Source organism: Pantherophis guttatus, chromosome 7, assembly GCF_059756535.1.
Source record: "Pantherophis guttatus breed Tessera chromosome 7, ASM5975653v1, whole genome shotgun sequence".
NCBI lineage: Eukaryota > Metazoa > Chordata > Lepidosauria > Squamata > Colubridae > Pantherophis > Pantherophis guttatus.
Window position 1 is genome coordinate 37,009,649 of NC_142069.1, and position 12,081 is coordinate 37,021,729.

The 12,081-nt window shown below is 34.7% G+C and overlaps 1 protein-coding gene across 5 annotated transcripts in view; it reads right to left on the reverse strand.

The window, feature by feature from the left end:
• The window catches only part of CFAP54 (cilia and flagella associated protein 54), a 140,205-nt gene that overhangs the window by 105,228 nt on the left and 22,896 nt on the right, over window positions 1-12,081 (reverse strand). For 4 of the 5 annotated variants that reach the window (XR_015728925.1, XM_087873970.1, XM_087873969.1 and 1 more), the window contains exons 15-24: window positions 10,550-10,694; window positions 9,296-9,360; window positions 7,559-7,687; window positions 6,450-6,594; window positions 4,519-4,593; window positions 4,316-4,437; window positions 3,319-3,489; window positions 1,906-1,998; window positions 1,262-1,447; window positions 415-557 (exon numbers count right to left, since the gene is read on the reverse strand). Coding sequence is in view for 4 of the 5 variants with exons in the window: in XM_087873970.1 (XP_087730096.1) it covers window positions 415-557; window positions 1,262-1,447; window positions 1,906-1,998; window positions 3,319-3,489; window positions 4,316-4,437; window positions 4,519-4,593; window positions 6,450-6,594; window positions 7,559-7,687; window positions 9,296-9,360; window positions 10,550-10,694 (1,274 nt within the window). In the remaining variant the exon portion in view is untranslated. The remainder of the gene's footprint in view (window positions 1-414; window positions 558-1,261; window positions 1,448-1,905; window positions 1,999-3,318; window positions 3,490-4,315; window positions 4,438-4,518; window positions 4,594-6,449; window positions 6,595-7,558; window positions 7,688-9,295; window positions 9,361-10,549; window positions 10,695-12,081) is intronic. The other variant, XM_087873968.1, reaches the window with a different exon arrangement.

Below are 12,081 nucleotides of genomic sequence, written 5' to 3' on the forward strand. Positions count from 1 at the left end.
CCAGTACACATTTCTTTGCAATGTAACATTGCCATTGTAAATGATGATGACGACGACGACGATGATTGCTACCTCTGCAATTGTCATTGATCAATATTGTCACATTACATGTGGTATCCACTGCTATACTGCAAGTTGTGAAATAATGACAGCACATAGTTTACCTATGTAGCTTTGATCAGTTTCACTAATCTTAACTTACTTGTTTTACAGGAACAGTATTTCCAAAAAAACTACATTGTTCAAAACATAACCACTGAAGAAATGTGTTATTATTAAAATATGACCCTATGTTTTGACAATTGTTTCTAGGTATTTAGAAACATTTGTCAAACAGTTTAAAAGTGAGACACTATTCACTATCAAAAATAAACATATAAACTGAATAATTCGAAAAACAGCTCTCTTAGTTACCTGTTCTTTGGTACAGACAAAGTGCTGCTTACAGAAACTATAGTGACATCAGTAACAGGAGTTGAAGGCACTGAGACAAAATAATCCCAGAGTGGTTGAAATGTTTTTTTGCATAATGCATAGTTTTCAATCTGAAAAGCAGACTAAAAATATAGTTATATTTTGAAATACCTTTTCTATGCTTATTTGAAATTATCATACATAATCAGTAAAGCTGATGAAAGCATCAGTAAAATGATAATCATATTCTTAGCTTTATACAAACTAAAGCAAACACATTGCACAAGGTTCCTTAAAACAAAGGAGGAATTCTAGTGACATAAAGTAGCAAGATGGACAGGTTCATAATCTATTTTGTATGTCTTACATTGGAACCTGTTGGAGTGGAGGCAAGATGCAGTGATACAATTAAATGAAATGAAGTCACAAATCCTAGATTACTGTAAACTTGAATAAATCAGGGATGGTAGGGATATCTCACAAGCTAAATCTCTGGCCAGGAAGAATACGGTGAAAGATATAAGCTTCAGATAAAGCAATGTAAAGAATGTTCAGCAGAATTGGCTGCTGAGAATTTTTCCTATAAATTTTTGAAGAATGGGTAATTTCAATTCAGGATAATGCAAAAAAAAAATTTTGTACTTTATATAAAAACTTGCAACAATATTTTTAAAATATTAAAAATACTGGATATGCATTAAATTAGGATCACAAAAATACTAAAATAAATAACATCCTTTCCTTTTTAGGGGGGGGGAAATCTTGTTTTTAGAGGATATGTATCCTGAAATTGAGAGTCGGATTACAGAAGAATTGGAGTTATCAAAGCAAAAGTATTATATGCTACCTGAATCAGGTATGTTCGGACAATAGCAACAGATAGGGGAGGATAGGCAAGAATTGGTTTAGTTGTTTCTCCAATGCTATCACCAATAATTTTTCCATTTGAGTCATAGGCTGCAACTGCAAATACATAATTTTGATTGGCTTCTAAACCTTGTACTTCTAAGACACAAGTTTCATCAGCTGGTATCTGATAATAAAAAATGTATTTGTTAAAATAAAAATAAAATCATGACAATATCAAAATAATGTTAATACCAAAATTTTATAGTTATTATGCTTTATGCTATTCCTCTGACAAAAGCCTCAAAACAACTGCACTCTCAAATCTTTTAAAACTAAAACCAATGTAAACATCCATACTCTAGATGGACATACTTTTTTCCCCATTTTAATTTTTTTTATTCTCTATTATTATATAATTAAGCTGATGCTACTCAATTAGTCCTCAATTTACAACCAAAATTGAGACTGGAACTTCTGTCACTAAGTGAGAAGAAAATGAATTTAAGGTGGCCTTGTTTATATAAAAGTCCATTTTTACATCACATGATTTTTTTTTTTAAGGTTCTCAAACCACTGCTCATGCCTAGCAATAGCTTTGAAGAAAACTCAAACTACCACCTTCATCGTTATTAAAGACATTACCGCTTCTGCTGTGTTCTTGAGACTGTAATTATTTAACCGAGCTTTTGGATTGCTTCCTTCTGCTACACACCCAAAAATGCTGTACCAAAAAACCTTAAAACACAAAAACAAATACATAATTGTTCTTAGTTCTACAGATAAAATTCTGCATGTGTTTAAAAACTGTCTAATTAATGGTTTCAGACTCTAGCTCATGGGTCATATGTGATCCTCCAGCTCATTTTATGTGGCTCTTACCTTATTCACACACAGCTTGATAGAATCTGGGAAGTAGTTTAACAATTAGGAGCCTTGGTAGTACAGTGGTCTAAAGCACCCTGTTATTAAGACCAGCTGCCTGCAATTACTGCAGGTTCGAATCTCGCCAGGCTCAAGGTTGACTCAGCCTTCTATCCTTTCTAAGGTAGGTAAATTGAGGACCCAGTTGTGGGGGCAATAAGCTGACTTTGTATAAATATACAAAAGGATGAAGGCTATTGCTTAGCACATTGTAAGCCGCCCTGAGTCTCCGTAGAAGGGCGGCATATAAATCAAATTAAAAAATAATAATAATAATAATGAGCAATGAACAATGGCTCTGTGACTATAAAACAGGTTATGAGGTGGCTCTATCCCTACTTTCACCCCCTCAGAGATATTAAAATAGCTAGGTCTGGAAACTTCTTCCTTTGCCACCATTGCAGATCTTTCATACTCTCTGCTCAGGCAACAAACTGGCAGGACTTAGACTAATGGTGCAGCGCAAAACCTGGAGAGCAGCTGCCCTTAGCCTCTCCTTGCCAGATGCTGAGCTGTACTTCTCACTCTTTCGAAGTGAGCTTGTTCAGGTACTTAAGCTTAAATGTAAACCTATGCTGTTTGAAATGATACCGGTAACTGTCCAAAACCACACACTCCTTTTAATTATAATAATTTTTTCAAGACAAATTGAACCACCAAAATGTTATTTTTATATTTTAATACTTTACAACTCCAGTTAAAATATATTTCATTTTCCAAAAATTGCTGTATTTTCACAACATGTATGTATGTAATTTTTAAAATCCTGTTGAAAGAACATTGAAAAATGATTATATTCTACCATCTAGTGGTACTTGGTTTACATTTTGGGTTTTTTATTTAAAAAAATGTGCAGAAATACCAACGTACAGTATGTGAGCAATAATGTTGCTCTTTTAATACTTAATGAGAACAAAAAACATCAGTAAATTGTAAATGTAAAATGTTACAATATCGGATGAAGATTTTGTAGTGTATATTAAAATTCTAACAAATATTGTGTATACAGCATTGAAAATATTTCTCTATATAATTAAGGTATGTCCCTCTCTAGAGTAGAACTAGTTGATGATATACTATACATTAAATCACAAGGGTGTTCCTCCTCCCCACCCAAGAAAAAAGATAAATTACCTTCACATCTGAAGCAAATGGTGCTGGCTTAAATGCCATGGAACAATTTGTCCTAAAAAGAAGTATTGGAGGTGGTGGAACTTTGCTTTTCGTGCTAATTGTATGGTTTAATAAAGTGGCATTTAATGTATTTTGTTCAATTTCAGTTTTCTGAATCAGAATAAATGCTTCCTAGAATTTAAGCACAAATCCCAAGAAAGTATTTATTTCATTTTAATTTCTTTCATATGCAAAGTATAAAAGAATCACACAGTTAAAACCAAGGACAGTTTAGTAGACAGTATTAGAATTATTACATGATTTTTCAAGTGATCAGTTATTTACATTCCTGCAAGACACAATATCTTCTAGTTCATTGCTGTGCTTTTGATTTTATTTTTTGTAAAATTTATAATTTATTAACAAATGCAGTAGTTCATTCAGTTTTCCAGAACTAAAATGTTGTTCTTTCTTTCCAGATACTGTTTGGTTCCTTTTCTTTTAATACCCTGCTTATTTATGTTGCTTAATTTATATCACTGAATTTCTGCCTGTATTTTTGGAAGTATTAGAAAACAGGGCACATGTCCCCCTGTGCCTAACTTGCAAGGGGCTTCAGAATTTCTGAATGATAACCTGCAGACCTACAAGGCTTAAGGCACAATTTCGTCCCTTAAATGCCCCTAATTCTATCCTCTACTCATCACAGCATGCTATGTAAATTAGCCTATAAATCACTATTCCTGCTTTACAGTAATGTAATAATTCAGCTTTCATTTACAGTAATAAAAAGGATTTCATTATTAAGTGCCTTTGCCTAGATTTGTAGGTTATTTTTATTTTACTTTTAAAAGTACTTCTATATTGCTTTTTGATACAGAAAATTCTTAAGTAATATCTGTTATTAAAAGAATTGCTATGACAATTTTCAGGAATGTTGAGTTTGTATGGAATCGACAATACATAAATACTGTTCCAATAAACTGAAAAATGAATTGAATATGAATGAAAAATATACCTCCAGAAGCTGATTTGCAGAAAAACAATCCAATCCTACTGGAAGCATCAGCGTAGCTTTCTGCATCAAGTAGAGAGCTTTGGATAATTTATTCTTTTTTATTTTCTCCATTATCTCCAATTCTGTAAAAACAAATTTTTGAAAGTTAATGCAATTTTTTCATATAAAGTTTAATTCTGTTAGCTATTTTTACAAGTACGTACCTGTTAGACATTTTAACTGGCTTACATTCCTTGCAAGACCCTTGGCCTTTGGACTTTTGTCACCACTTTGAGTATCTAAAAAAGCATAAGTGTGTGTATGTGTACATATTATATGGTCTACAATTATACAGAAACACAGAAGAAGTAACAATTGTACAAGTGATCCTTGCTTAATGACCACTGGTTCAGCAACCACTTGAACTTGTGACTGTACTGAACAAATGGTACTTATGACTGGTTCTTGAAGTCCCAGCCATCACAGTCTGTCTGCAGTCATGTGACTGCAACCTGAGCACTCAGGGCCCAGTTCACTATTACACCAGTGTAACATCCTGCTGTCACATGATCACCATTTGCAACCTTCTTTGCCAGCTTGCTACAGGCAAAGTCAATGAGTAAGCCAGAAAGTCATAAATGGCAACCACATGAAGTCCTTATTTAACAACTTACTGTGATTTGCTTAAAGACAGCAAACAGGAAGTGCTGGAAGAGCCATGTTTAAGCTTTATGACATATTGGAAATTCTGGTCTCAATTGCTGTTGTTAACTGAGAGTTATCTGTATATTTTTATTAAGTGTTGCCTTTGACTTTCTAATACCACCCTAGGTTTTGGAATATTTTCCTTCTGATTTTTCTTTCAAGTAGAAGCCACAGATTTCAAATGCAGTTTCTTTTATATACACTCAAAAGAACTGCAAAATAGACTTTCTTTACTATCGATGTAATGTGATTATCACAAAACTTCAACAACCTGAAATTAACTGAAAATAGTGAAAACTTGTCCCTTTTTTAAAAACAGGATTTGATGATTGTTCTAGAGCTAACTTATATACTGCAAAGCACAGTAAAAGATATTAACAAGTACATGACATAAGTATATACAGTAATGGTACCTTAAATGGTAGGTAATATAGTTTGGCTATCCATCAAGACTCTTTTTTCTTTTTTCAAATGTTATTTTATACTTCTTTTTCAATATTTACTCTGGTTTGTATTTACAACTGTATTTTATTCTTATTCAAGAAAGGAGGAAGAGGAGTTGAATCCAAAAATAATTAATAATCTGGACCCATGCTTGGCAGTATCAGGTCCAGCTTTATCTATTTATCTATCCCAACTACTTTATCTGCTTCTCTGTCTTAGTTTTCTTAAAACAGTCACACTACTACTCTGATAGATTGGTTGTCTAATATATCCCAAATAATCGTAGGGCCCCTCCTAATGGCAGGTTTTTGGACACAAATAAAGGAAAGTCTGCTGTTTCACTGGAGTACATACTCGCACCTTCCAGTGTACCTTGCTGACCATTCTTTTCCTCCCCTTTGCTAGGCAGACATCCCTTCCATCAAAGACTCATCTTGTTCTTCACATCAACTACTTTCCAACCTAGAAATAGCCAGCCACTTCCTCAACTCTGATGTTATTCTCTAACCCAGCTCTGTTCACTGACCACATAATTTTTGGATACAAAAGGCTGCAGTTGAACAAGATGGGCATTTTGATTACATACAGTCAGAAAAAAATGTGACATATCTCCATTATTCAGCTAGATTTGTATATAAAAAGCATAGAAGTATCTTTATAAAAGAAAAAAGGCAATATAATTAATTTCAGACTTGTAAACATTAAGCAACAGTGGTCACATTTGCAAGTCTCTAATATGGGGCATAAGCAAAGCAAAAATTTGGCTGGGTAGAAAAATATCATTTTTTATAACTTTATCCTGGAAATTCATAAATACTATTCGCTGAGAATAGTACCATGATAAAAAGAATCTGGTTCCATAATAAATAAGTAATAGACATAATAAATAAATACTATACATTTTAAAAGTTATATTTTCATCTTTGTGAAACATAAAATTGGAATGATCCTCCGGTATGAAATATGAAATTACCAAAAAGTGTTTATATCACCTTACTTTACCTACCTTGAGTTGCATTAAGTAGTTTAACTGCTATTCGATGCTGAGCCTGAATAAGTTCAATATGTAGATCCATAATAAAATTGTTTCCTATTGGTGATCTCTCATTATCAGATGATAAAGTTTTATTCATAACTTGCTTTTCTGTAATCTGATTGAAAGAAAATTTGCCAATTCTTTTTATATATTTTAGGAAGCATATTTTTTCAAAATGGCTATTCAGCTTTCTTTTGGAATATTTTATTAAAACAATTAAAAATCAAGAGTAATAATTAGTATAACACAAACCACAAGTATGGATAAAAACAAATCATAAAGGTTTGAAAAATCTTTTCTAACTCAGAAATAAGTTAGTAATCATAATTAAATACCCTATGTTTCTTTTAATATACTGTTCCAAGAATAATTAGAAGGGTTCAAGTAAAAAAAACCCTGAGATTTCAATTTCAGGTTTATTCTTAATTTTTGCAGTAGTGCTGTGTGTTTCTTTTCAGTACTTTTCTTTTCTTTTTTTTAGTATGACCATGATTAATTATGTTTTAGATTGTTGTCTTGCTGAAATATCCAACTTGTTTTCAGCTTCTTTACTGGCTAGGGGAAATTAGCTTGTAGGATATGTTCAACAGACTAGGCTGGCTTAAATAACAAATTTTAATGGGTGTTTTAGTTTTTTAATATAAGGGCCAAATTATTTAATATGTTTTAAACTGTTTTTAAACTTTATGGATATATGTATTTTACAGTGGCTGTGCACAGCCCTGAGTTCCTCGGGAGAAGGGCGGTATAAAAATTTAAATAATAAATAAATAAATAAATAAATGTTGCTATTTAATTGAATCCACTGCTTATTCCACTTGCAGTACATTTCAAAAAGAAAGCAAACAGAGCTAACCACGTTTAATTAGTTTCTTCAAGTGCTTACCCTTTTTCTCCAAATATAAATTTGTGTTTCATCAATTGATCATGGTTTTCTCATGTGTACTTTCTGATAAGGTTAAAAAAAAGTGTCCTTCTGACCATGCTGCCCAAAACTATAAGTAATCTGTGGACAATTGCTCCAGAGATAGTTAAGTTTTTAGCTAATCTGCAGAGATCTGTTACTTTGAATATCTTACCTTTTTACAATAATTATCAAGCACTGATGTTCCATCAGGTAAAACTGTTAGTACATGAGCTCGATTAATTGCTATAATTGCTCTGTCAATATACTCATAAGCCAAAAATAATTGTTCTTGGGGAGATTGCTGAAATATATCCATACATTTGATTAATGAAGACAAAAGTGAGAAAAAGGCAATTAATTTTTGCTTCTAAGATTTTATTTTAAGGACTACAGAGAAAACCAAGAGAAATAAAATGACATCTATTATTTCTAGTTGTTAATTTTGGGAAATTGTGAAACTCTAAGCCTTAAGCGACAGAATTACTGAGCAGCACCACTATATTAAATACAGCTGAGTTCGTTAAAAATTACAGTGAAGCAGCGTTAACAACCTCAAGGTAAACCTATATGCTTAAAGACTTAATGACATAATTTCTTTCGGGACAAGGACACATAAGATTTTAAAAAGAGTGAGACAGGGTAGGGGGAGTGAATGCATGGGGTCCTCCCCTAACCAGTCAGTGGCAGAGACCAGTTACTAAGAAGGGCACATTATAGGAATGAGGACCTATAGAGTGTGAGGACTGTGACTGGCCTTGAGAGCTATTACTTAAGTGCCCCCCCCCGAGTTTCCCCCTCACACTTTGCATTGATAGACTGACATATGGGGATGGCTGGGTGAGGGACAAGGCCACTAGCCAAGGAGGAGGGAGGTCAGGGTAGGAGACAGGGGATCCTCTAAGGGCTTGAAACAGGGTAACAAATTCAAGTGGTGACGGGCATGATGATACGGGAGCCAAAAGGCAGGCCCTTGGAGGCATGTTCCAGCCCTTTGAGCTCACATACAAACCTTGGACAATGGACCTTTGAAGGCCTGGGCCTTCAGCTACTGCTGATGAATGCCAGGTTGGTTAACAAAAAGACTCCACCCCTCTTTATTTGTGACCTCTCCGGAGAGAACAAGTCACAGACCTGACTGACACCAGATGGTAGAGTTCCCCTCTCAAAAATATGTCTAGCCAAATTAAGGTTCTGGCCCCAGCCAAGACCTAAAGGAATGTATATGCCCAATTATCAGTGAATCATTTCACCCTGTTGAAACTGAGGAAGTGGACAGGGTCTTTGGAGCTGTCAGTGCAACTATCTGCTTATTAGATTCTTGTCCATCCTGGCTGGTGAAAGCCTCCAAGACAGTGACATGCAGGTGCATCTAGGTAATGATTAAAACCACAAGAGGGGGTGTACCTGGCACCATTTAAGATTGAACTAGATTGACTCAAATCAGATAAAGGTTCTTTTGTTCTTGTTTAATAGAAGATAATTCAATTTAAATTTTAGCTGTTCCAAAAGCTATTCTTCTTAATAGCCATGCCACAGAATGAAAAGAATAAAATACTTCTATCGTCTTTCTTCCCCGATCACTGAAATAGTGGGCTATTACTGATTTAGCATGTGAAATTCTTAAAGGAATTTTAGTTCCTTTCAGTTGGTCTGGGAATTCCTCTCTATTTTGGATTTTACTTGAGTTAGAAAAAGAAGACTGTAACTCTTTTCTTTGAAACTAACATTTCACATAATGAATTCTTATTTCTGGACTGAAACACAGTAAGCCTTTCCAGTATTTAGCTATCTTCTCTTTTTTGGGAATAAACTTTTTTAAACTACAATTTTCACTTGGTACTGAATCAGTGGGTTTTCAAAATTATAAGCAATCTACTAATATCTATGGTAGTTGTTAAGGGAAAAATACCTGTATTAATGAAGAAATGTTACTGATGTAATATTCTGAAAACAGAGAATCATCTTCTGCTAAAACTGCAGGAAAGGGAAAAGTAAAACAAAGATTTTTAACCGTAAATGAAATGTAGGCTCTAATTGGCCTGTAGTCTCTCATAAAATACCTGTAACTAGCTCTCAGTTTTTAATTGAATACTGAGTAACTCAGTAATTGAGATAGCAATAGCACTTACAGTTATATATCACTTTACAGTGCTTTACAGCCCTCTCTAAGCAGTTTACAGAGTCGGCATATTGCCCCCAACAATTTGGGTCCTCATTTTACTGACCTCGGAAGGATGGAAGGCTGAGTCAATCTTGAGCCTGGTGGGATTTGAACTGACAAATTACAGGCAGCGGGCAGTCGGCAGAAGTAGCCTGCAGTGCTGCACTCTAACCACTGCGCCACCATGGAGATATTACATAGCCTAATGCCTACATATTTAAACTTTAAAATGTCTTTACTTTAGACAATTGCCTTGAAAGGAATCACTTTCCAGAAATTTTATTTCTGACAACCTTTGCCAGATAGCACTTTCAACTGCATCATACCAAGGGAAAGTGACCCAGCTCCTTCCACATCAGACATACAGGACATAAAGGGGAACAAATAATTTCCTAATCAGGGGACTGGCAGTTGCCTCTAGAGGTGCAGCTGGGTTGCAGAACACTTTGTGTGATTTGGGGAAAATAACGTCAGAAAAGGGAAGCAACAGACATTTCTCATAACCCACAGTTTTCCCTGTGAATTTAGAAGGGGAGGCAGACTCTGATGGGGAGGGAGATGTAATGATATGTGGGAATAACTTTGGGAGAGAGGACAAGGCGATGCAGCTAAGGGAACAGTCAGACAAAAGGAAGATGAGCCTGCAGCAGGAATATGAGCAGGGCAAGGGGCTCAGAAGAGGCCCTCTGTAGTTTCTTGGGCTATAAAGGAGATAGGGGAGAGAGGTACTTTCAAACATGCAAGATTTCGTTAATGTACTTTTACAATAAAGTAGAATTAGCTCATCTAGTTATATTTTCTGTCTGGTCTATCACATAAGACTGACACAAACAGATTGCAAGGTATTATTAGTAGCATACTGATGACATTTCATCCTATACTGGCAGATGGTATCTCCTAGATTCTTCATATAGATGTTAAATAAAATAGAGTGAGTTTAATATTTTATAACACTACATAGCGTTATTATGTGTTGTCAACTGAATTGTAAAAACCACGTACCTGGTATGTCTCCAGATTTGAAGTCTGCAATATTTTCCATCACTGATGTTAGCCTTAATGATACTTCAGCTATTAATACAGGATTAGTGATTCCAAGATTAATGGTGTGAATTACTTCATTAATTACATGAATAATGTGAAGCCACTAGGCAAACAAACAAAATTAAAGCCAAGATTGTTAGAAATTTATTATAGAATTTACAAATAGGAAATAAATAGTTAGTCTTCACCTTACAATTCATTGAGTGACCATTCAAAATTACAAAGGAACTGAAAAAACTGACTTATGACCATTTTTCGCACTTACAACTGTTGCAGCATCCTATAGTAACATGATCAAAATGTGGATGCTTGGAAGCTGGCATGTATTTATGATGGTTGCAATGTTCCAGGATCATATGATCAACTCTTATGACCTTCTGAAAGATCACAATGGGGAAGCCAATTCTCTTAATAATTGTGTAGCTAATTTAACTGCAGTGATTCACTTAATAATTGTGGCAAGAAAAGTCATAAAACTCACTTAACTATGTCTTGCTTAGCAATGGAAATTTTGTGGGTTCAATGGTGGTCAAGAAATCCCTGTATACAGACATGAACAATACATATACCAAGATAATTTTGCTTACTCATAGCTTTTGGCCAGGCAATCAATGCAATCACAAAATACTAGTTCCCACTTACCCAAGGCACTTTTTCAAATTTTCTAAAGCTAGGCAAAGGCTAGGAACCTTACTCATCAAATTTCAGTTCACATATTCATTGCTTTCACAGCAACTGTTTAATGAACCATCAAGAAATGGTATTTTAAGTGTCCATCTCAGTGGTGGGTTTCAAAAATTTTTATTATCGGTTCTGTGGGTGTGGCTTGGTGGGCGTGACATGGCTTGGTGGGTGTGGCTTGGTGGGCATGGCAGGGGAAGGTTACTGCAACATTCCCATTTCCTCCCGATCAGTTGGGCCTCGGGAGACAGAGAATAGATGGGGGCGGGGTCAGTCAGAGGTGGTATTTACCAGTTCTCCGAACTACTCAAAATTTCTGCTACCGGTTCTCTAGAACTGGTCAGAACCTGCTGAAACCTGCTGCACCCACCTCTGAGTACAATGCATGTTCTTTTTGATTGGTAAGAGGTAAACAATTATATGATGATTTCAAAATGGTTTCTCTGAATTTAGCTTTCATAGAATAATGTCAGCATCACTGGCGTAAACTCAGTTTGGTCATACTTGTGACTTACTGGCCAAACCATGCCATAACTGTCTATCATATCATTACTAAGGAGTTCCAAATGTGATATGGTAATCTATTTTTTTTCTTTTCCTTCCTAAAACTTATATGAAACCCTTGCTTGCCCATGATACATAGAAGATTGTTGAAGTATGAGACTGTGGTAAAGAACGTGAATCAATGAATGAAATGTTAAAAAGAAATACAAATATGTTTTTGATAAAAAAGGAAGGGAAATGATGTAATAAATGTAAACTGAAGTATTTTTTTTTTATGGAGTGGAACTGATAAATACATGAGAAGA